The 24,267-nt window shown below is 45.7% G+C and overlaps 4 protein-coding genes across 10 annotated transcripts; 2 read left to right on the top strand and 2 right to left on the bottom strand.

The window, feature by feature from the left end:
* Positions 1–28: 28 nt before the first annotated feature.
* On the bottom strand, positions 29–8,272 carry LOC118517283 (chondroitin sulfate N-acetylgalactosaminyltransferase 1-like). Of its 2 annotated transcripts, XM_036063256.1 has the most exons (5): positions 8,142–8,272; positions 7,375–7,749; positions 1,848–3,137; positions 1,633–1,781; positions 29–1,559 (listed from the first exon to the last, which is right to left on the bottom strand). In XM_036063256.1, the coding sequence occupies exons 3-5, from the start codon at positions 3,088–3,090 to the stop codon at positions 921–923; spliced, it is 2,031 nt and encodes a 676-aa protein (XP_035919149.1). In that variant the 5' UTR covers positions 3,091–3,137; positions 7,375–7,749; positions 8,142–8,272; the 3' UTR covers positions 29–920. The 2 variants fall into 2 exon arrangements, with proteins under 2 accessions (XP_035919149.1, XP_035919148.1); XM_036063255.1 differs by having other exon boundaries at positions 7,375–8,272.
* On the top strand, positions 3,547–7,102 carry LOC118517285 (synaptobrevin-like). Of its 6 annotated transcripts, none has more exons than XM_036063258.1 (4): positions 3,547–3,658; positions 4,266–4,328; positions 4,548–4,870; positions 6,743–7,102. In XM_036063258.1, the coding sequence occupies exons 2-4, from the start codon at positions 4,297–4,299 to the stop codon at positions 6,841–6,843; spliced, it is 456 nt and encodes a 151-aa protein (XP_035919151.1). In that variant the 5' UTR covers positions 3,547–3,658; positions 4,266–4,296; the 3' UTR covers positions 6,844–7,102. The 6 variants fall into 6 exon arrangements, with proteins under 6 accessions (XP_035919151.1, XP_035919153.1, XP_035919155.1 ...); XM_036063260.1 differs by having other exon boundaries at positions 3,548–3,658; positions 4,581–4,870; XM_036063262.1 differs by lacking the exon at positions 6,743–7,102 and adding an exon at positions 5,620–6,353 and having other exon boundaries at positions 3,548–3,658.
* Positions 8,273–9,003: 731 nt separating the features above from the next.
* Positions 9,004–11,254, top strand: LOC118517284 (adenylate kinase-like). The gene is made up of 4 exons (XM_036063257.1): positions 9,004–9,148; positions 9,245–9,373; positions 9,443–9,572; positions 10,265–11,254. The coding sequence occupies exons 3-4, from the start codon at positions 9,468–9,470 to the stop codon at positions 10,883–10,885; spliced, it is 726 nt and encodes a 241-aa protein (XP_035919150.1). The 5' UTR covers positions 9,004–9,148; positions 9,245–9,373; positions 9,443–9,467; the 3' UTR covers positions 10,886–11,254.
* Positions 11,255–11,848: 594 nt separating this feature from the next.
* On the bottom strand, positions 11,849–24,215 carry LOC118517291 (guanine nucleotide exchange factor DBS-like; the record flags this gene model as incomplete). Its single annotated transcript, XM_036063276.1, has 10 exons — positions 11,849–12,862; positions 12,937–13,376; positions 13,471–13,676; positions 13,751–13,948; positions 14,035–14,149; positions 14,218–14,420; positions 14,490–14,675; positions 23,161–23,256; positions 23,346–23,465; positions 23,626–24,215. Coding segments are annotated over 10 exons (2,261 nt in total), but the record flags the coding sequence as incomplete, so codon positions are not given.
* Between the last annotated feature and the right edge of the window lie 52 nt (positions 24,216–24,267).

Genomic DNA, 24,267 nt, shown 5'->3' with positions numbered 1-24,267 from the left:
ACTTAATCAAACGACTTGTTTTTGGGTGTAAGTTTGTAAGAAGGTTAAAGAATGGTGGAAAATTTTATTTGGCGATTGACAATAACGTCGTTTTCTTAAAGGAAAATCCATTGCTTTTTGAAGGGATTCGGCCTTGCATGCAATCCAACAATCTAATATTATGTACAGCTCTCCCAGGTCCTATCTCAGAGTTGCTTCAACGCCAGACATGGCTTGAGAAAGTAAGAAATATTGTATGTAGAGTTGCTCGAGACCTCTTCAAATGCTCGAGGGATACAGTTTGACTGTGTTCTTTGATAAGTAATGTAATTTTGTCCTTCCTTTAATTTGAGTACCCTGAGAAGGCGCAGAAAACAAATATAAATAATATTTAAAAACAAACCTTCTTGAAAATCATGAGGGTTATCAAACACCCCATCTGCATCCCTGGCCATTATGGAGCAATGAAGTGTATGCATGCAAGACCTTAAGTTTTATAGTAAGAAAGAAAACAGAACATCCTATCGCTATTTCTTGCCACTTTCTCCAACTACGTTAGTAACACTGCAAATCTTGTCGAACTCCTCTAGCTCAACGCTAATTATTTCGCCAAGTTACCAAGTAACTTATCTAAATTCTTCTACTTCGACTACGATCACTGCTCGCTGCGCCTATGTACAGTATGTATGTATTTACATAAGATTGACTTCACTAAATTTCTGTGCGCGATGTCACATGTTCAACCTCGAGAGGAGTTTACTTTCAACCAAAATCGAACGATTAAAGCGATTAAAAGTAAAATGGAAATTGGATTGGAAACAGAACACATCAGGAATCACCAATAACGTGAACGAAAGTCATCGGAAAGGGATATGACTCTCGCGGCACCGATGCTAGAACTCGATCCTCCATATGCTCTCCTGATGCTGTGTCATAAAAGATCATGTAGCTTTCTTACTATCGCTACTCTTACTTGGTGTCCCGCTCGATTCGGCCACCATTTTGCTGCCATCTTTACCGTTGTACAGTGTGCTATTTGGTGCAAAGAGATGCTCCGAGTGGATGAGGTCATTTTTGGTCGCATTCGATTCTGGATTAGCTTTGGCACCACCGCCCTGCGCTAGCAAATATTCATTTGCCGCGATGTCATCCCGGAACGCCAGGAACCCGAGCTGTGCGTGGGACGCTTCGTTGAGGGCCCGCGAACGAATGCAGGCTCGGTATTGGTCGGGTGTGAGCCGTTGATTCGAGGCCTGGGACATCACCGGACCGGTGCACACCTTCGGATGCCAGATGTGAAACACGCCCGGATCGGTGGCCCGTATTACCTTGATATGGGATCGAACGTACTTGCGGTACAGCATTACATCTTCGCCACCCCAGCCGATGATCTCCTCGTCGAAACCTCGCACTCGCAGGAAGTCCGAACGGTACTGGCAAGTCATGCCGTATCCAAAGTCCCTCCAAAATCCCGAATCCTTCGAGATTACAAGCTGATCCGTTTCCGGTGGCACATCTTTGCCCTGGAGCGTATAGACGACATGGGGATTGTAGAGGCTGAAGACTACTGGATAATACACCTGTAGCCAATGTGGAAAAGAGACATTTGTCATTCGCGAATCGGAGGCACCACGGTGCCGGTAGTCACCTCACCTTTTTGTTCGGTTTGGTGTTCCATCTACATCTGTCTATGAATTTTGCACTGAATACGATATCTACGTCGCACATGAACAGCAGTATGTCGTTGTTTTTGTCTGCCTGAGAGTTCCATACATTTTCCGCACCTACTCTTAACGCTTTTGCTGTAGATGTAAGCAAATACATGTATTTTAAGGATTTTGTTTTCCCCGATAGCCAAAGTAACTTACCTCTGGAAAATGTTTCATTGAGAGCGAGCAGCTTCAGGTTCGAGTTCGTAGCTCCACTGTTTTTCATTCCAATCACTCGGCTCATGATCGTTCGCGCCTCCGCTAGACCATCCTCACCAAAGTACACGACGGTGAGATGCACGCGTCTATCGTGCTTGAGCGCTATCTTCACGTATTTATCCATGAAGCTCTGGAACGTGTTGGTTCGTCCGGACAGTGGCAGGATAATGTAAATGATTTCTTTCTCGTGTTGCTTCGGATGCGCTTCCAGCTGAACCGTCTGCAGCGATGCGAATGGCCGCATGACTATCAGCTTTGTGGTGCCGTGTGTATGCGACTCATGGTGCGGTGTGACCTGCTGCTGGTGCTGCTGACTTCGATTGGTGAATTCCTTCAGGCGGAAGTACAGCTCGTACTGTGTGCCAGTCGTGGGTTCGTTGCGATATATTCCCTCAATGAAGTCATCCAACGTGTAGCGCTGAGCAGCCGAAGAAATGTTCCGATTAAGCGTCTCCAATCCCTTGTTCAGAGCGCCCAACAGATCCTTTCTTTTGTATCCGATTGGTTTTTCAACGACTCGCTTTCCGAGCCCAAGCTCGATTGGATACACTCGACTGAAGGTAAAGTGACTAAATGGGATTAGCTCGTACTCGTTGTTGAGCGGTAAGCCGTGTAATATCTCGGCCGATCCCACTTGCCGTCTCAAGAACGCGGTGCAATCATGCACCGTTTGCGATGGTTGCGGAGCATTTGGTAGTATTGAGCTGCTATCATTAGACAACGAAATGTAGGCAGTTCCATCCGCGGCACCTCCCTGCATTAATCCGATTCCAGCAGTGTTTAACCTATTTTTCAGCTGAAGGATCTGAAGTTTTAAAGCTTTTATTTCGGCCGTAAGTTTCGCTACCTCGCGAAGATTTTCTTCCTCGCGCTGCTGCAGCATTTGCATGTAACCGTTCTGCTGCTGTTCTGCGTCCGCTTGGTAGTGGCTTTGTTGCTGCTGTGGCTGCTGCTGAGAGAGTTCCAATGCCAATGGAGGCTTTTGATCGCCGAGATAGTTGACGTCAGCGTCACCTTCTGCTGCTGCTGCTGCTCCGGCACCGGGGCCGATAATTGATCCATTTTCTTTCACGATTAGTCCACCCAAACCGCAGCGGGTTAATACCATCAACGAAATCAACGTGACGGTCGATATCAGTAGCAATAGTCGTGCTAACAGCTTTGATCCCAGCAAGCGTACCATTCTTACAAGTCACGTACGCAGTCCGTTGTACATTGGAAGATGTTTCACTGTAACATCATGCCGAGCCAGGTTGGGGAGGAAGCAAGAGAGAAGAAAAGGCACATTATTATTTAAAAGTAACTGGCTGCTTCATTTAAGTACATTGTCCTTCATTTTCCCTAGATGCGCATCTGCGCAAAAGAAACGTTCAAAATTTAAAAATTTCTTCAAATGAAACATTTCAAATGTGAAATATTTCATATAATTAGCTTTATTTGTTTTGTTAGTTTATTTTCTATGAGAATAAGTCTAGTTAATATTGTTGTGTATTACAAAAAATAGCTTAAATAAGGCATATTTAAACATAAGAATCCAACAAATTAAATATCCTGATAAGAATGAAATTGGAAACGCATCAAAGAGGTACTGTCAATTTGTACCCACATCATGGCCGACTGTGCGCGGTCTGACTGAATGATCCAACCGCTTTTCTATTGCTTTTGATAGGGTGTGCGCGTGTGTGAGCTCATCATCTTGTTTTTCTGTGTTTCGTGAACTTGTGGATTAACTTTTCTCTTCGTAATACAAGGTAAAAACCCGCAAATATGCCGTTAAATCACTATTCGTACTGGTCTCATCTCAAGCGACTTGGAGTTTGTGATGTTTTTGTGCCCTAAGCTATTTTGCCAGCTGGTAGAAATATGAAATCATCATTCCTTCACATCGTATGAGGGATCGCTGTGCCCTCTGGTGTATGTGTGTGCGTCGAGTGTATTTTTTTTTTTCATACGTCGCTGACAGTCCAGCGTTTTCAAGTCGTTTTCTTGCTTCCAGCTATGAATCATTACCTAGAAAACTCATTATCCGATAATGTATAAATTAGCAAACAACGACAGCACTGTTGAAATGTACAGCAAAAAATCGCCTAACCGGTAGTTGGCGATAAGTTACGTTGGATGTCGTGGCAAATGCATCGCTTGAATTATTCGTTCAAATTACTCTGAACTACGTGGGCAACATTTATTCTAACATAAAAGTTTATAAGATCAAACCACCTGTGCTAGCTAGCAATTCTAGCACAATAGGTACATTGCTGTTCATTAAATGACTCCTAATTTTCAATCTGTATGTCCATTCTCGTTGTAAAACATTTCATGAGACTCCACTCCTTACATATTTTGTTTCCTATATTGCAGACCCCCATCCAGCGGACACAACACACCAAACATGTCGAATCCGGAAGCAGGAAACTCGAATGGGTGAGTGGCAATGCCTTTATATGCAATCAATATTTGCGATAGCATTAGCGTTTAAGCGTACACCCGGAATAGAAATAACCAATAACGCTTATGTAGTGCAGTTGTAGTAGTAGCGTTTGTTAGCGTTTAGGGCGTGAAAAAACCGTTGGGGTAGCAACTATTTAACCAAACTAATCGTTATTCTATTGTGCTGGCTTTCGATCACCTTTGATTAATCAGTTTTCCTAAATTACCGCCTCCACCAACGGACAGTACGCAACCATCTGGGGCGAACGGAGCGAACAATGCCACCAACAATCGATTGAAGCAAACGCAGGCCCAGGTTGACGAGGTGGTCGGCATCATGCGCGTGAACGTGGAGAAAGTGTTAGAACGTGACCAAAAACTTTCCGAACTGGATCAGCGGGCCGACGCGCTACAGCATGGCGCATCGCAATTCGAGCAGCAAGCCGGCAAACTCAAGAGAAAACAATGGTGGGCCAACATGAAGATGATGATCATCATGGGCGTGATTGGCGTGGTGCTGCTAATAATTATCATCCGTAAGTAGAATATGCCAATGCAGTGGAAGACCTGCTTGTTTATTACTATTCACGCTAAATCTGTCTTTGTGTCTTTATGTGTGTCCCTGTTGGAAACATGTTTGGCATTATTCGTTGTAACTGTAATAGTCGTGTAATATTGTCCTGTGTCCTTTGTTCAAACAAATGTCCTAGTCAAGTTAAAGTTTAAGAGTTGATATTAAGCTTTTCCATTCCTTTAAATCGTCTTTCGTGCTTATCAATTCCTATAACGCTTACATTATTTATTTATGTTTTATTCATGTGAATTGTGTTGTTTTGTTAAAGTGTGCATTAGAGTAATAAACTGATTTTAGCGTTTTTTTTTCATGCAATGATGGATGCATGATTGTAGCAATCCATCCAACTTTCCAGCGTCTACTATAGCGTTATCAGTGAATGCATACGCCAGATTAGTCTCGTCTAAGATTTCGTGCTTTTCTTGTGATTCTGCTCGTTAGAAAGCAGAGAAATTTAAGACAAACCGCAAAGAACAAAACAAAAATCCCTTTTGAAAATACAATCTCTTTTCCCTTATTTTGCATCTCATTAAAAATGCCATTAATGTTGCTAGCCTAGTATGCAAATAATTTTTAATCAAAATATAAATTACCCTCTCCGTGGTCCTTTTGACTAGGAGTCGCGAAAATCACGGTTTTCTTTGCCCGATCTGCTTGTTGGCCTCTCAAGTATTTTTATTTCGAATATTCTTCTCTTTCTTTTCTTTTCAGTGTCCATAATTTATTAATACACTCGACATATTTGCATTATTATACATACTCAACTAATCGTTCTTAAATCACACATTGTGTAAGCATTTGTTCCAAACTGGGCACGATCATCGCGTGCAATTATCATAGTTAAAAAGGGGAACAATTCCAATCACGTTCGTACATATATCTATTCAACGGTGTGATTCTGTTAGCTCTTCCGATGTTGTAACGTTTAGTGTATTGCTGAAGAGTGAGTGGTGAATACTGTTTATTTTTTCTGCTATTATCATTATCCTGTTCACATTTCAAATGTATATCTAATGTTACATTTTATATTCCCGGGGTGGCGTCCTTGTACTGCGCAATTATTGGTCCCCCGTTTAAAGCGAGTAATATCGATCCTAGATAAATATATCAAATTATAGTATACTTCTGTGTTCGGCAGTATGCACAAAAACACATCACCACCCTACACATGCAAGTGTAACTTTTACTCTGCGAAGAGAATGATAGCTAAAACACAAAATTTGAACAAATAGATAGTAATAGTTCAGATGACAATCGTACATCGCGGTTTAAATGTATTTCCAAACAGTTTTGTGCTCGTTCTAGGGGTTTCGCTATTGCTTCACATTATTATGATTTATTTGTTTGGTTTTGTTTTTCTTGGGCATTTGAACAGGGAATTGCCACGTAAGGGGGGGTTTTCAATAGCATTTTTAATAAATTTATGTTGACCAATGTACGCACAAGCACATTGCTTTCGGATATCGAACGTTTTTTCACATCCGAATATATTTGCCATTTTTCTGCTGAATGTAAGAAATGTTCGCTTACAGTTGAGCACATTGAATCAGGGTACGGGCGGCTTTTAAATGTTTTGTGTTACGTCCTGCTATTATTATTAATATTCGATCAGTCTGCTATAATGCAAGACCTTACGGCCTAAGTTCATCCAACCAATTCCGGCAAGTTGTTCATGTAAAAATGGGTGTAAAATATGTAAATATCATGTAAACTGGACTGGTTCGTTTTTGGCAACACAAAAAGGTACGGTGTAGCGGTCGGTGCGCGCTTGTACGTTCAACTGGACGCGATGCAACATTTATCTAACAGCATCTTTTCTACTTCGCACACACAGTTTGGATCGTTCCTGGCTCTTCTTCCAGTTCCAGTCCTTCGATCGAATCGCCCACAACGGTTAAGCCGGACGTAACTGACGCAACACCACCGCAATCCTAATGTTCTTCCCTTATCTTTAAGCTGTGTCTGTGAATTTAATCATTGAATGCTAATCACAAACAACCCTAATCATTTATGAATTGGCAAAAAAAGTATAAAAATCAATTTCTAGATTGGCTTGCAGCAAAAAAAAAAAACAATGATAAGATAGAGCTTTTTCTATTCTATTCAAAGATATATTTGTTACACTTATTTTATCGTCATGTCAAATATTGTTTTTGTAATAAATATGCAAAAGATATTTGATTTAATCGGAAAAGGGAAACACATCGATAAATCTTTCAGCTCCCTTTTTGTATTAAAATGTTACATAGTTTAATTTGTTTAAATGTTCTAACATTAGTTTCTTGGTAGAAGTAAACTTCGTATAAGCCAATCGGTGGTAGATCGTTACATCATGGAGTAGATATCGATGGCAATCTGTGTGTATATTGATTGGTGATAGCGCATGATATAATAATGCAGTAGTGGTGTGTAAGGGAGGGTGGTGTAGAGTACTAATTTAGTTCTAAATTTTATCAACGCTCTCACCTATTCGTCCTTCTGGTGAACCAGTTTCGTAGTGCCGCATACTTTCATGGTGGAATAACGTGTCTTTACACTGCACCTGGCATTCCCGCGTTATATTAGCTTCTTGCGCATAGGCTAGCAAAGGCTGAAAGGGACGACGTTTGTCTCTCGGTTCCCTGAGCAATGCCTACCCACGAGACAATGTGTTACCCAATGTTTTGTGTATGTAGTAAGCAAACTTTAAAACAGCACTATTACTCCGCATCATCATTCATTTCGGCTGCTCTCTTGCTCACACAACACCGCGCATGATATGGATGGAACACGGGAACAGGAATTCAATCAATACATCCGTGTTTCTCAATCTACCTTCCTGCTATGCTTACAACACACGCACTGGAACACGAGCACAGCAATTTATGTTTCGATAAGAGGAGAAAGGGATGAAAAGGATGGAAGAACCAATTAAATCAATGTTCCCTTCGCGGATTCAAGATTGATGGTGACACACATTCAACAGGACACATTTTCGCACATCTCGAAGAACGCGAGCAAAGCAATTGCTATAGACTCACAGCTCTACAACATTCCGGGTCCTTTCACACTACCCTTTTGCTATGTGTTTCCTGTTGTGTATTGGCACTTGCTTGCACGTGCTTTGCTTTATGGATGGAGCACACGGACCAATGCCACTATCTCACACAATAGCTCCCACGAAGGACGACACTGCGGAACTACACTACATCTGTGCGGATAATCCACCAGGAAGTTTGTAAGCAATTACGTACACTGAAACTGCTGCTTCTTGCCGAAAAAGAAGAAAGGATTCCTTTTGTAACCAATCGAGCACAGCAACGAAAGCAAACCGATGAAATAGTCTTCATTCCGTGTGTTGTACGGTCTCTCGTTCTGTCATAATCACGCAATGCTGATGGTTGGTGCTGCTGCTGCTCCAACCATGTATTTCATTCAGAAATCGCTTGCGCCGAAGAGAACAGGACACCCGGGAGAAAAGATTCTCGGGTGAGAGATTGTGCGGCAAAACGGCCCGAGCTCCCCTTATTTTGGGAGAAACGTTGCTGAAAGGACGATCGCGGGAGGAGGGTGTTGGTAGAGGAGATTTACTGCAGAATTTTAACATTGTAAATGAAGAGCTAGTTCCATTGAGGCGAGAGATGCAAGAGATGCAGGAAACAATATTTCTGCAGCAGAACACATACACCAGACGCGCGTGTGTATGTGTGTGTGTGTGTGTTAGTCCACTTGTAATCAGCTGTTCTGTTGCGGGAGCTGTGTTGACTGCAAGCAGTGTATAAACAACAGCTGTTTTTTCCTATTTGAATAGAAACAAATTACTTTGTATTACAACATATTAAGCAGTAAAATTAGTGATTATGATACAAATCGCTCGAAAAAAAAACAAGTATTTAGTTGTTAAGCTGGGTGAAAGCTAGGTGAAAAATGCTTGAAATTTGAAAGCAGTCCATCTAACTCTCTTCGTAAAACGTACAAGAATGGCTTTAATATTCTTGAATTACAGTAAATACTATTATCTAGTAAAAAATCGTACAACACGGAGAAGCACAATAAGGGGATGCCAAGGTTTGTAAAGCACACCCTATATCGGTGAAACATTTCGATCGCATTGCTTCAAGGATTCAACTCCATGAGGTAAACGCGCCGATGACAGCTGTAGACGATGTGGGCAGCAGAACGTGCCAAACAAACACACATTCAGATAACACAGCGAGGAAAGAGATGACAGTGCAGTTTGAACGCGCGATAGAAAGAGAAGGTACGTGCCGAATGAATTAACCTGCAGCATGCATAGAAAGAAGAAGGGAACGAAGAGTCAATCCTTGCTAAATTGTGCGTGTCTACACATATGCAGGTCGTAGCAGCAGCAGCAGCAGGGAGTACGCCGACGTGTAGCAAAATTGCCGTGGTTTTGCGCCCTGTAACTTCACTCGGGAGAAGCAAGGAATTGACTCGCTTGCTGCGTTAACAGTGTTGAAGCAAGGTAAGCATTAGTGCTTGGTTGCCCAGTGAACGCTTGTGGTAAATAAACCATTGCTTGTTATTCGCTCAGGTAATCAGCATTCTGGATAGGTAAAATGGCACCTAATGCAGCGGAACCACTAGCAAAACCTGCACCATCCAGTTCAACCGGCATCAATGCCATCCTGCTGGGACCACCAGGATCCGGCAAAGGAACACAGGTACTTAATAGTGAATGTGTGCTTGTGTGCGTGTTTTTGTTCTGAAGTGATCGTATCCAACGGCAACCTTGACACACACCATGTGCTCGTACGAATAGAGTCGCCGCTTGCTCCGTGGGTAAACGGATGGGAAACACGACGATGTTCTCCAGCAGTAACATTACATAATGAGACCCTCGTGCTGCCTGCTGTGGTCTGGTGATAAGCAAGCAAGCAAGCAAGAAGAACACCTCCTACAAACAGACCCGGTGTGGTTCGGTTGCACGTTTGTTGATGATCTTTCTTAATCGCAGATAGGAAGTGATGATAATCATCGTCGGCGGCTCCTTCGTTGGTAACCATGGTGCGCGAAGGAAGTTGGAAAGGAGGGCAACTGAACCTTTGCACCCTTGACGACGCAAACGAAAGCGAAAGTGCCGCCAAGATTATCGCCCAAGTGACGCAACGCAAGGCTGCGCTGTGGCTTAATCTAGTTTGATAACAGTGATATGCCAGAGGAATTATCGCGAGAGAGATGATCTCTTCCAAATGCGTCTGCTCATTGTCGATCACATGCTGCCGTCGGCTTAAGCGTGAATGTGTGCGCTTAACCCATTACGCCACCCTTGCTGCTAGCATACATTGTCGCGCAAATTTCACCGCAGATTGATCTTATTTCTGTTCTGGTCTTGTGTCTGTGTGTATATTTTTAGGCGCCCCTGCTGAAAGAGAAATACTGCGTATGTCACCTGTCTACGGGCGATATGCTGAGAGCGGAGATAGCGGCCGGCTCGAAGCTGGGCGCACAGCTGAAAAAGGTGATGGATGAGGGCAAGCTGGTGTCGGACGAGCTGGTGGTGGACATGATCGATTCCAACCTCGACAAACCCGAATGCCGCAACGGATTTCTGCTGGACGGGTTCCCCCGTACGGTGGTGCAGGCCGAAAAGCTGGACAGTTTGCTGGAAAAGCGCAAGACGGGACTCGATGCGGTGATCGAGTTCGGCATCGACGATAGCCTGCTGGTGCGCCGCATTACGGGCCGCCTGATCCACCAGGCGAGCGGTCGATCGTACCACGAAGAGTTTGCCCCGCCGAAGGTTCCGATGAAGGACGACGTGACCGGCGAACCGCTGATGCGCCGTAGCGACGACAATGCGGATGCGCTGGTGAAGCGGCTGGAATCGTACCACAGGCAAACGAAACCGTTGGCCGATTATTACGCTTTGCGCGGGTTGCATTTCCGTGTGGATGCGGCCAAAAGTGCGTCGGACGTGTTTGCCAATATTGACGGTATCTTTACGAAGCAGCGCGCCCAACGGTTGGGTCTGTAACTGTTGGAAAACTCCATCCAAAGCTCCCTGATGACTGACTGCATTCGGCAAACACCCACACACACACACGGACACACGGACACACGGACACGGACACCGACTTTCGCGAAACAATGCAACCAGCTAACTACCTGTGACTTCTCTTTTACATTACCTTTTTAAATTAACTACTTACGGACGCATTTCGCGTTTGACGCATTTCCCACCACCCCAACCACAATAAAAACAATGTCACAACTATGACCTCTCGGATATGCGTGTGTGTACACATAACCACACACAAACAGACACCGGTAGTAAGAGTATAAAGTTCTTGTTGTTCAACAATAAAAAATGAGAAAAGCAATCAACGACAAAGTGTAAAATGAACCGTCTAGTGTCATCGTCTTTTACTTTTATTATCGAAAGAAAGAAAATCTCGTCATTTCGTTTGCGGCGACTCCCTCCGACCAGAGAGCGATTCCGATCGCGCGTGTGTGCTCCGAGAAAACGGAAAGAAATTTTGCACCAAAATGTGATTCTAAGTAACAGGAGAGCATCTTAGAAGGAGGTAGCATTCATCCCGAAAAAAACATCGAATTTGGGCGACCTGGTAGCAAAAAACATCGCCTAGCAGTTCGGTGCATTGCATAACGAAAGGCGCAGAGCGGAATTAGAAATTATAGTGGACGGTGCGGATTGCCTAACGGTAGGCGCAAAGTTAGAAACTATAGCACAATACCAGTTACCTCCTCGATTGGATGCTCTCCTGTTACCATCAGTCGGTGCAGCGCGGCAAAATCAGATTTCAAAATTCCGCTCACCGGAGGAAACCGGCGCTCCGAAATTCCGGCTGCCGAGTAACAGGAGAGCATACTACTAGGAGAGGTAGCATTTTCGCTCCGTCATCTTGCGTGCACCGAACCAAATAACGAGACAAAATTAATTTCTTTCTCAGCGATCAATAATTTTACACCCGCTCGATTACGATCGTTCCAAAAACGCTTCTGTGTTTAATTTTATTTTAATTGCACTCTTTTCTTTCCAAATATCTTTCACAAAGATCTCCACAGTGTTTCGTTTGTTATACATAAGCGCCCCGGGGTTGTTAGTTTGTGCGACACATAAACGTTCAATATTCGATTCGCAACACACAACTCCGAAGCCGATTATGGTCCGTTAGCTTTATATTACCGAGATGGATAAATACGTGTGATGAGATGATATATTAGCTAACTGCGTACTACTAGCGAGTATAAAAAACAACAGCTTTTAGGTGAGTTAATATTGCAATTCGTCTACAGCAGGCGATTATTGGCCCGGTACTACGTCCACTGAACTACGCTCGCTTATCAAAAGCGTATCAACACAGCAGGCTCCATTCCATTGCAAATAAATATATCCGCGTACGGGCTTAGTTAGCTAGGATTATACACGATTACGGTTCCGGCGCGAAGTGGAAGGAAAAACAGGGAAAAGCAGGAAAAGCGAACGTGTAAAATAGAGATCGCAAAGATTCGAAAGAATAGTGCCGGAACACTGCCTATTGCCCCTATTCGAGTCGTGTTTCTTCTACTAATACTCTAAGTCTCATTCAGTATTCATCACTTTGCCGCATGCTTTAAGCCAAACAACGCGTCTTACAATTAGCATTAGAAAGAATCGACGCATCAATTCGAGGTACTTGGATAAATCATACACATCTTACGCGCGTGGCCGGCGGGCCCCGAGAGACGTGACGCAGCCGTGGTAGGAGAGTAGTAATAGTAGTATTGTCTAACTAAACACTTCTTGACACACCTGCTCCAGAAGCAGCTCCAGGCAGTCAGTTTCTCTTTTGCTTTGGCTCTAAATTTGCACCCGCCCGGGGATGCTGTGCGACTGCTCCCTTCTAGTGCTCGTTCAGCCGGTCCTGACTGCGAGCACTGCGAAGACGAGAGTTTTTGCGACTGACCGCTTCCAGGTACGCGGCCGGAGCCCATCCTTCGAGACCGGTAGCTAAAAGCACAAACAGATAAGCGTTGAGATCGGACACTCCACCTGCGGCATCGCCTGCTTCGATCGCTACATACCGACCACCTTCACGAACCACCATCCGGCACAACCGACCTTCAACAGCTCTACCACTTCCGCCTCCTTCATCGACACTTCCGAGTTGCCCATCGCACAATAGTCCGCGAGCGAAACAAACTTGTGTCCCGGCACGACACTGTCCTCGACCGTGGTGAACTCGTCCTCGCTGTTGGAGTAGTCGGAGCTCCACGCGTTGCTTTCCTGATTATCGTGCTCGGACGACGAGGACGAGATGCCGGTCGCGTTCAGCAGACTGTCATCGTTGATGTTCGATATCCGCGTGACGACATCCTGCGCAAGTCCGATCATTCCACCGACGCCCGCCAAACCGTTGCTGGTCGGCTGATGTTGCGCCTGCTGGTCACAGCTCACCGTCCGATTCGGCGTACCGTGAACGGCGGCTTGCGGAACATCCCACGACGTCATGTGTCGCAGTGGTCTGAGGGAAAATGCGGAAGGAAATGGTGGTTACTATGTGTTGCCAACAGCAACAACCGCACGACTGCCGTCTCCATCGCGAAAGCAACGCTTACTTGTGGTTCAGGCCGTACTGCTTTATCTTTTCTCCCTTCAGCTCTTCCAGCTGATTCAGCAGCACGCGCTTAATCTCGGCAACCCATTTGTTTTTGATCTCGATCGTGGTCGCCTGTATCGTGTGTACCTCCTGGCGGCCCTGCAACCACACCTCGAACCGTCTCGAATCTCCGCGCACCGACTCCGTTAAACCAATCTGTGACATCTGGTGAGATAGGAATAGGAAAGTTGAAGAAAACGGGCTCTTCGCTCGTGTCGGGAATATGTTTTTCTTCATACCTGCAGCCAGTGTTTAAATTGGTAAGTGCTCTTGTTGTGTCCCGTTTTGGAACCCTGCTTGCAGAACAGCATCGCCTTTTGGTACAGGAAGATGTGCCGGTTTTGGGTTTTGAGCCGGAGCCGCAAATCCTTCTTGCTCTCCGTCCACACTTGGAACGAGTCCTGCATCAGCAGCTCACCCTGCTGCGATAAATCGGCCTAAAAGCAACACACAAACCACAGACGCTGTAGTGCATGGGATACCCTTTTCGGAATTGTAGCATTCTTTGTTGGGCCTTACTTACCGGAAAGCCTGTAATTGCTATTTGATGCATCGAATCGTTGACACACTTGAGCACCACCAGCATACAGTCGAGCGCCTTCTGTAGTTCCCTCGAGCATGTTCCAGTGTCACTAAACCTAGAAACGAAATCGATGAAGATGAGCATGCTACCCTCCAATGCTCTCAAGCCCGCACCAATGCTTACTTGAGCAAATCCTTCAACAGCAGCTGATACTTGGTAATCCTTTGCACCGGTTTCAACAAATACGCGGCCAGCGGGAGCTTGTGGCCGAGCTTCTTTTGGCATTCCTGCAGGAACAGGTGCGTATCGACGAGCGTTTCCCGCAAGCGCTCCGAACGTGGTATGTTCTGGCAGTAGTACGAGTACAGCCGGAAGAATGTATCGCGCTGCGAAAGGAAGGAACGACGGGATGAAGCCTGTGCCATAGGAAACAATGATGGACGTGTCGGTCTTACCCGTTGCACGAAGCAAAGTGCGACCAGCTCGGTGGTGGAAATGCAGTTTTCCAAATCCTTCAGGAAAATGTCATTGTGGAAGGTGTACAGCTCGTGCAGATTGCCAAACAGTATGTCCGATTTTCCTTGCAATCCGGGCGGCACCAGTGAGCTCATCTCCTCGGACAGCATCTCGTCTTTGTAGCCCTTTGAAGTGAAGCAACATTAAAAAATTAGTATTTAAAAATAAGGATAATCCAAAACAGAAAGAAGAAGTCTACATTAAAGATTGCTTGAAAAGTGTGGTGGAGCAACTGGTAGCATCGAAACTCGAAAGGACCAACTATCAATTCATCCGGACCATTTACCTTAACCTTAGGACTGAAGGACTATCCTACTACGGTCCAATCAAGCCAAGGAAGCTAAAAAAGGCGAGCGCTACAAACTCTCTCTCTCATTCTCTCTCTCTAATGATCTCCTAGGTCCTGCCTGCCATTTCTGGCTAACTAGACTTGTTGATGGAGCTGTCAGGTGGCCGATGCGACAGCGGCGCCGGTCTTCACACCGCAGGGCCGGGGTTCAAATCCCATCCAGACCGCCTCTCCGTACGCAGGGCTGACTACTTTGCTATGGGTGAAACCAAGTCACAGAAAGCCAGAAATGGCAGGCCGAGAGACCTCTCGAGATTGTAGTGCCAAAGAAGAAGAAGAAGAAGACTTGTTGATACCACGTAGTTGCATAGTCAGCCCTCACGGGTTGGATTTGAACTCTGAACTGTTGTCACCTCGACCACCGAACCGCCCCTAAGACTCCGACTCCGTATTGTTCCATCAACATTTGAATTGCATTTGTATGTCACTCATAACTCGATGCCACCAAGCATGCCCATATAATGTCGGAAACATTCTTAGACTCAAGTTTTACAACGAAATCCAAATGGATAGCCCCCGGTAGGAGTAGCAGTGCGTCGAAGAGCCGAAAACCCCCGAAAAAAGCGGTCAACTTTCCCTTTGCTGCTACACACATGCAATTCACCACATAATTATGGCCGAACGCGTAGCAGCAGCGTATGGATGCCCTCCGGGTTGGAACTTTAAAAATATAGGATGCCCTCCTACTCCCCCCCCCCACCCCGTCACCCCCTTTTGCTGCCATTAAATGCCGAAAGTTCGACGAGCATGCATCAACACCATACTGGGCAGCTTCTTACAATGTCTACGCGCGCTCAGTTGGCTGAAGTGGCTTGGGCCGTTTTTATAATGAATCACGCTTAAAGAGTGAAAGCAACTCCAGCCCCACGCTGAACTACGAAATTTAACATGCATCTCCCTTAAACGCCAAGGGTTCAAACTGGCCCGAACAACAGAAAAAAAAAGCCGTTTGATGATATCTTGTTTCATTCCGTTACGTTGTCATATTCCCCCAAATATGATCGACGACCTTCTCTCCATCTTGTCCCCGGCGACGACTGGTGTGACATCAGAGGGCGGCGATGGTGGCGGTGGTACAGTTACGAACCTGTAAAGCAGTAACCCTGCATTCTTCAAACCAACTGCACATCGACACCAATCCTGCGCATAGATTGCGTTACTTACATAAGATCTGGCTTCAGGTGGATAGAAACTTACTAGCTTTTGGAAGAAACCGTCACCACAGTTGGGCACGTTTGACGGTGCGTCCTCTGCTTGCTGATCGTGATTTCGCGACTTTATCAAAAAATCCTTCCTACACTTCATTTCCGCCCGAAACCGCTCCTTCTGATTGCTGGAACGTATCGTCTCGTACACCCCAATGTCGTCGAATATGTATGGCTGATTGGTTTGGTCGCTCGTGGCAAACAGATCGCCCAGCAGCAGTACTTCCCTTTCCGGTGGCAGAAATGGACTTCCGGCACCATCCCGCGGTGGATCGTCCTCTCCCTCACTGTTGACTGGGAGGAAAATCTGTTGCCGCTCGTCTAAGCGACAGCTGGCCGAACTCATCGAAGCAGCAGCAGCAGCAGCATCCCTCCTGCGGTAACCACGCAACGTCATCGCCCGGTTGACGTAGTCGAAATGTTTGAACGTGTCGGCGTAAATGAGATTGTTGCAGCTCACGTTCGGCAGTGAAGATCCGGTCGCCATTGGCGGTGGATCGGATTCGAGCAGCAGATTGGTCGGTGCGTTGCGTGCCAGCGGCGGAGTGGCCTTTGACTCACAGGAAATGGGAGTCGGTGGAGCTTGACGATAGAAGTCTCCGCTCGAGTACGGCGGCGGAGGTAAAGAGTTGTACTGGAGATGCTGTTGGCTGTAGTATTGCTGCTGCTGCTGCTGCTGTGACTTTGCGGATTTTTTGCGCACCTTCGACGATCGTTTGCTGCGTTTGGCCGAAGCAGCGATCTTTTGGCGCAAGAAATCACCATAGTGATATCGCGTGTACTCTTCCGCACTGGAGAATCCCCGCTGGCGTACAAAATCGTCGATCACCCGGCGATACTTCTTCTCCGAATATCCTCCAGTCGGTTTACAACGCTTGAGCGTCATGGTGCTGGCCGCATGGAGTGATCGGTTTAAAGAGTACTTCATAAGCGATTTCTCACAAAATGCCCGAATTTGACGGTACGTTCTTTGGCAACGGGAAGGTTGTTTGGGCTGGTTGTCTTTCAGTAAGGTTGCGTATGAAGGGATCGCCACATCGCCACGTTCCTTCGTGTTCCTTCGGTTGGTGGAATAAATCGAACGATGGGTTCCTGCGATATCGAATGGATCGCTAAACGAGCTGCCATGGTGGTGCTGGCCGTCAGTTTGATAATACTGCTCGAAGCTGCTGTTCCGGCGGCAAAACACCTGCGAGTTAGTGTTGGAAGAATAGTACCGCTGCAGCGGAGGCAGTGGTGGGACCGATTCTGCCATGAGCTTCTCCTTCTTCACCGAGTCACAATCATTGTTCGAGACCGGCAATGACGGTGGTGCGACCGTTGAGGGAGCTCTAGAGAATTGGCCACTCTCCGAGGCTCCTGCACTACTGTTGTAGATGTACTCCATAATGTCCAGATAGCGTTTCTTCATCAGATAGTTTCGAAAGTCTCGATCCTTTACAATTTCCGTGTAGGACATCGTGTCAAAGTATTCCTGCAGGATAGCCATTTCCGTGTTTTCATCGTTTTCTTCGTTCTCGTTGCGTTCCAGCAGTTGGACAATTTTACTCTTCCGCAGCCGACCATCGGACGCGCGTGGCTGTGTTTTGCTGTAGCTTTTGTGTGACCGCAACGTGTCCGCCGACGCGGCATATATCTCCGGACAGCTACCACCAAACGTTTGGGCCGTTCGGCGCAGTGTGGACGAGCTGTTGTTGAGCGAATGGTACGAGTTCGGCGCTAGCTGAGCTCCCTCGACTTGCGAGAAAGGCAAGATGCCGTGCTTACCCGTTATGGACTTATTTTTGTGGAACAGATGCGCACGGCTGCCAAACGGTTGGCCAAAGCCGGACTCTTCGTGCCGCGTGCCCAATATGCCGTGGGACAGCTTGCCCTGCAAACTGAACGCGGTGTCGTGCTTTCCGATCCAGCTCGTTGGAAAATCTCTCGGCGAAAACCGTGGAATAGTAAATGCTGCTCGCCCATGATCCGACGATGCCATCACTTCGTCCTGCTCACCAAACAACGACGCTCGATAGGACAACGTGGACGAAGATTCCGATCTGTTCGATGCGCTCGAATTCACCGCACTCCGATCAAGACGCCGGACGACTGGCGGGATGGAAAGTATGTTCTCGATCTGTACACCACCGTCACTGCTCAGACACGTGGCATCGGGCAGCACGGTGGACGATGAGGAGGACATCCTGGTGCTTACGACGCTCCCGAACCGCCGATGGACCTTCCCAACGATGTAGTTTGCAGTGCTCTTTACCTTTCCGGTCCGAAAAAGAGAGAGATGCCTTCGTTTCTTATCACACGAAGCTTCCGTTGCGATGGAGGTAAGATTGTAGTTGCCAAATTTCATCCTTAAGCACGCCTTTTCGAATTTGCTTTTAAAAAATCGTTATCCCAGATGAATCTGTTCACCACGCTTTACGGCTAGATGTCCACAGGCAGGGCTGTTAAATTTTGTTTTACTCATCCCAATAAAGTTCAACAGCGTTTCATCTGTTTTGCGATATTCAGGCACCACTTTTGTCGTCGGGTTTTTGTGTATCTAATAAATCCACCCCAGCCACATGGCTTAACACTTTAACTACACTGCACGAAATATTGAGCACTAAATAAATTGTCTGTGAGCGTGTTTCATCTACACCATCGTCTATAGTGCGAATAAAATCATATATAAACGTTTATATAAACAATTCGGCCGATTGATTTATGTGCGTCCTTTCTCTCTATGCTACGATTATCTTCCGTTATCATCCATCACAGCACTAAACTGCGCACAATATAAATAGAAAGAGAAAAACAACCACCAACGTTAAAATGTTGTACATTTTCCGACACGCCCAATAAACCACGACCGGTTAGGATCCGCGGTTTGGCGAAACTTAAACGTTTTTATGTCCCACTTTTAACAGTTATTTAATGTGCAAATAATAACAATAAATGAGACCGGCCAACCACTTTCTTCTTTGCGCATCAGTACATAGGTGCGCGAAAAGCTTAGCGGCTTGGTGCGGATCGCACAAATGCCCAGACACATCACTTAAGCACGAACGTACAACGGCAAACCGACAGCTTAAACTATCCTTGCGATCTCTCGGTTTCTCTCGCTCCCTCTCTCTCTGTTTAATTAAGCGTACAGGAATAGTTAAACCAAAGCTGTGACTCGTAATTGAGTGGATCAGAAACCATTTTCCTGGACGTCAGGACGAGTGTCTATTCTGCGGGGAAGCCATCTTGAATTTTTTGGCACTGGATGTTCTGGATGTTCTAAGCACTTCACCAAGTATTTCGATTGTTTGGCAATATTACACTTTCACATTAATTCAACACTTGTAATTAAGCATATTAAATCCACCAGTCCAACACCACTTTGACCCACTAAAGAAGAACGGACGGCACCACGGATCAAACTTTCTACCAGATACACAGAGGAACAGCAACGCAAAAAAACAGCACAACCACCGAGTGAGCTCGATGGACTTACACGAGATAATGTTTTTCACCTCAAAACACACTTGCTCGCTCGCAACCGCCCAAACCAAAGTAACGTCGGGCTCAGTTTTTCCAAACCGTTTTCCTCCTCCAGTCAGTCACAACTTTCGACATGCGTTTTACCACTATTAGCGATCGGGTGTGTGTGTGTGTGTGTGCGAGAGCATTACACATATTTATGTGTTTTTTATTCAACGATAGAAAAGTAGTATACATATTTCATTACTTTACTTTCTATCACATTTGGCACAACATTTTACGCCTCATGAAGCTGGCACAACAGCACCGCTTAGTTCACACTTTACAAACTTGCGCGTTAGAAACTCTCGCAAACAGTACTGATTGCAAAATAATTTTAACAAACACTTGCACACACACACTTTTCGGCTTCTTAATATTGATTTCAACTCTTATCCACAGTGCAGCGATATTTATCGTGTCAATAATACACGCACAGTGCCAGGATTACACAATATATTCCACTGTTCGAAAATCACTTCAAAATGTTGCAGCATCACACACATTTGTTTGAAACTAAACAAGGATCTGCAAGCCGCTCAGACCCACCCCGGGGGAAAAAAAAGCTCCCTGTGAAGCCTCCCTCCTGCTGGCTGGATTCAGAAGATCTGTGGAGTTGCAACACAGACCCCCAATCACGGTGAGCTATCGATACACACTGAAAACAATAGATATGGCGGATGATTTTTGAGCCCCGTGGCCGCGTCCGGGCATAACAAACAATGCTGATGGTGCTCTGCTGCTACTGCTTCTGCATCACGGACTGCACACACGGTGCGCACCCGTTTCGGAGACGACGCCCGAGATTCGCCCAAACTGCGCCAACACATGCAACCACCGGCGCGCGCAAGCCAATCGCGCTTGTTTCATCGCGGTTTATGATAATGCCAATATGTAATGGTAGTTTAAGGTAGGCATGTTTTAGCAAAGGAGAAACTAAGACGCCCCGGAGACAGCGTACAGGTGTGTGTGATGGGTGTTTTCTTTTTTTGCGGCACGGGTGGCCTGATAAGACGCGCGAGAGCATCCCAACGTCAGGCCGCCCGTTCCACCAGACCGAGTAAAGCTTCAGTACACTGTATTGATCATACAGAAGAATCGTTATTTTTTTCGATTTTCTTTTGCACTAACTGTGTGTGTGTAGTCTAAGTAGCTCGGGCGCTTTACGCTTAGTTGCCTCCCCCCATTGGCTTTGAGTGAGCAGGAAGAGCAGCGAAAAGTTTTCGAAGATGCATTTATGCGCATGAAATTACCGCACGTAAATGAAGCTTGCGTTGCTTATGTGTGCGCATAATGCAATAGGCGCAGCACACACAGAGGAATCTTGCGCTTCCGGCGCGAATGCCCCCAAACAATCGGCACTTTTCTTTTGCCCTGCTACTGAGTGATTTAATAAATTGGTTTCGTTTGTTTTTGTGATGCATTTTTGCCGATCAAGACCGATCGAATGAGATAGGGAATAGGGGATCTGAAGAGATCTTCCTGGCAACGTACCTGGGATGGGAAGATCATGTCATGAGAATGATATAGCACAACCGAGCTCATAAAGTGTTTTAACGGCAGAGGAGGCGATGTAAGCCCAAATTGAGAAGGAGCCTTCGTACCAAGGCAATACAGTTTATAACATAAACGAAAACGGTTACCAGTTCCAGGTGTAAGCTTCATGGCAGCTCACTAAAACATCGAGATGCAAATTATCCCATTGGCGTTTAACTGCGGACCAAACTGCAGTTTCCGTTGGTAGCAGCATAATCGTTCAAACTATGATCGCCGCTTACACCAATTTACCCACCTACCTTCGGTGAAAGGTGGCATGGTCGGGCGTGGTATATGGTTAACAAAATAATGTGTGGAAATTCATTAAAAAGCCACAGAAGCGTTGCTGTATAACAGTAGATTCTTTGTTGTTTGTAGCGTCGGCAGCTTTCTTGTTCTTACTGCCCTGCGCTTGTGCTGCCATGGTGGGGGGAGAAAATCTTTCCAAACTTATGAAGACCCCTGGAAGTGTTTCGTGTGATTAGCTATGCGAAATGGTCAGCAGGAAAGAGTGAAACCTCCGGCACTGCCGTGCAATAAGACCAATACAAACAAGTAACGGAAACCAACAACCCACTGGCACTGGTACGTATGATGGTCCGTTGAGCAAAACGAAACAACCGTTGACTAGAACAGCTAGTCCAAGCTGCAGCCGACCAAATCACAACAAAAAAGGTATTGGGCGATTCGGTCTCCGGTACTCCGCGGTCGAACCGTCCGAATCAACCCCTACGGGAAAGCTCAATCATTCCTTCGGGGCTAATGAATCACTCATGTTCTAATCTCTATTAACTTTTCCGTTACATGTTGGATAGTTCCACACCCCCAGACAGCGCTACAGTAATGGTTTTAGCGAATGCCAATTGGTTCTTTAACTTATTCTCGATTTGTAGATTTTCCTAGACTTAAGTTAGATTATTTGAACCTGTTTGAGAAGTGAGATGAAGAAATCGAGCAGAGATTGTGCGATCCGATTTTACAATTTGACGGCTATCAAGCAATCCCATCATGGTATTAGGCGAAACATTCGGGGCCTAACGCACCTAAACTTGTTACATTAAGCTACACCGAATTAGGTGAAGAGGGTTCTCCATCAACACATTAAGGTGTGATTACTGTTCAATTTATCATTTCTGTTTGGAATAAGATCTTAATAGATCTCTTTTGTGAATTACGCTGCAATTTTTTTTTAAGTTTGTGAATATTTTTACAGTAAAATCACAAAACTCGTGCCAAAGAACTAAAGTGTGAGTGTGTGCTCTACACCCATATAAAGCTACGGTATACCAGTCAGATGTATGCCTACAGCTTACAAATACACTTTAGGCAAAAAGAAGCGAAAGAAAACCGTTTGTACCGTTGACCACTTTGAATGCAGAAACACGTTTTTTGGCCTATTATGCTCTCCAGCTCTCCTCGTGCTTTGTTGGTATATTCCAAAACCTCCCCAGACGGGTAATTTGAAGAAAATCACCAGCATAGCCACCACACGAGAGAAGGTGAGAAAGGAGAATAGCCTGAAGATGCTCTGGATTTCTGTAAAACGACCAAAGTTGAAAAGTTAATTTCTCCTTGGAAATTCGTTTCCACGCTTCCATCGGAGTGCATTTCTTGCCACCAAAAACCCCCCACATACGTGGTGGGGAGTAGTCTGACACCATTTAGCTGTTTGATCGCTTCTTATTTCCGCATTATGCGCGCTTCCAACGTGCCGCGGACCGTGCATTAACACGGTCCGCCAACGTATCTTACGATCAACGGCCCTACCTACCGGCCAAGTCCAAGGTTAGTTTCCGCGAGCTAGAGCAACAAAACATAAACGAACTGTTTTCTAAATTGGAAAAGCTTTTACCCACACACACACACAGCTAGATGAGATTCACCAGTTGATCGTATACATTTAAATGATCTCAGTACCTATCAGGGACCTTGCAACAGTTTTTGTTTAAATATTCCACACTTTTTCAACCAATCAATACACGAAGAATGAAATTTGATGCAGCAATTTGAGCTTACCTTCAAAATTGAACCCATCTCAGCGACGTAGATTCGTTCCGTTTCCAGCAGCTCTGCTAAAACATGTCCTCGTTTCAATTTCCGCTCGTCCGAGTCCTGGTGGAGTGGCGGAGAAATGATTTTGTGCATATTTTAACTTCTCTTTTTACGACATTGAAGACATGGTTTTATTGTGTGTAATTTACCGTTTGGCTCTGCAAATTCAGATCACTGTCCGAACTGGTTATCGCCGTGTCGCTGCTAATCGAGATGCCCGAGTCAAGTGGTCCTTCAATCGATCGAGGTCGTGGTGAAAAGTTTTCAATCTGTGAACGATATAGTACGGGAAGAATGTCAATTATTTAAAATTTATAGAAAGTTTTTTTTCAATTTCTACAACGAGGACAGGATTAAAGAATTGTCATTAAGTGAATTGCTCGCTTAGACTTAGATTTATTGAACATCATTTCTCCACTTTTAGCTTACCTTTTGTTGACCATTTGTCTGCTTAGCACATGCGCAATGATCACCCTTGTGCTTTAGTGCATGTCCACCTTTCCCAACATTATTATTGGAAACTGACTTTTCTGAGCTGCCATTGGATGGAATGTCGATCGAACTGATTAGACACGGTAGTGGCGACCGATGGGCAAACTTCTGATGATTTCTGCGTCGGCAGCAACAGCAGGAGGAACCACCTTTACCACTTATGCACCCCGGTGTGTCACTGTTACCAATGTCTCCCTCGTCACCTTCGAGATCACTGGTCCCTCCGGCACACGGAGAACTTCCGTCCGCCTCATCCCGATAGCTTTTGTTTAGGAACAGAGAACCATCACATCCGAGCCGGATGCTCGTTTTGGAAGTGTAGCGATTGCCGGCACCATTGCCACCGGCGGGAAGACTTTTGGTACACGTGACGCTTGAAATGTTGGTCGATTCGCTGCACACCGTACTGCTGCTGCTGCTGTTAGTGCTGGACGTGGACACAATCGAGAACGGTTGCTCCTTGTCAGGACTTATCGATCGTTCGCTCTGATCGTAGTAACCATCATCCTTGTCGGACTCGCTGCCCGCTACCCCCACGAAGAGTTGGAGAATAGGAACAGGCGGAAGATCTACTACTGT

This window comes from Anopheles stephensi, unplaced genomic scaffold (genome assembly GCF_013141755.1).
Source record: "Anopheles stephensi strain Indian unplaced genomic scaffold, UCI_ANSTEP_V1.0 ucontig91, whole genome shotgun sequence".
Classification (NCBI taxonomy): domain Eukaryota; kingdom Metazoa; phylum Arthropoda; class Insecta; order Diptera; family Culicidae; genus Anopheles; species Anopheles stephensi.
Note: the sequence above shows the minus strand (reverse complement) of the source record. Positions and strands in the feature narration are given on the sequence as shown.

Excerpts from the sequence above, each read along its gene's own strand:
- LOC118517285 (XM_036063258.1), top strand. The coding sequence starts at position 4,297 with ATGTCGAATCCGGAAGCAGGAAACTCGAATGG. Across the intron at positions 4,329-4,547 it reads GAAGCAGGAAACTCGAATGG|TTTTCCTAAATTACCGCCTC; the intron begins GTGAGTGGCAAT and ends TTGATTAATCAG. Across the intron at positions 4,871-6,742 it reads GCTGCTAATAATTATCATCC|TTTGGATCGTTCCTGGCTCT; the intron begins GTAAGTAGAATA and ends TCGCACACACAG.
- LOC118517283 (XM_036063255.1), bottom strand. The coding sequence starts at position 3,090 with ATGGTACGCTTGCTGGGATCAAAGCTGTTAGCACGACTATTGCTACTG. Across the intron at positions 1,782-1,847 it reads CAATGAAACATTTTCCAGAG|CAAAAGCGTTAAGAGTAGGT; the intron begins GTAAGTTACTTT and ends TTACATCTACAG. Across the intron at positions 1,560-1,632 it reads ACACCAAACCGAACAAAAAG|GTGTATTATCCAGTAGTCTT; the intron begins GTGAGGTGACTA and ends CATTGGCTACAG.
- LOC118517284 (XM_036063257.1), top strand. The coding sequence starts at position 9,468 with ATGGCACCTAATGCAGCGGAACCACTAGCAAAACCTGCACCATCCAGT. Across the intron at positions 9,573-10,264 it reads GATCCGGCAAAGGAACACAG|GCGCCCCTGCTGAAAGAGAA; the intron begins GTACTTAATAGT and ends GTATATTTTTAG.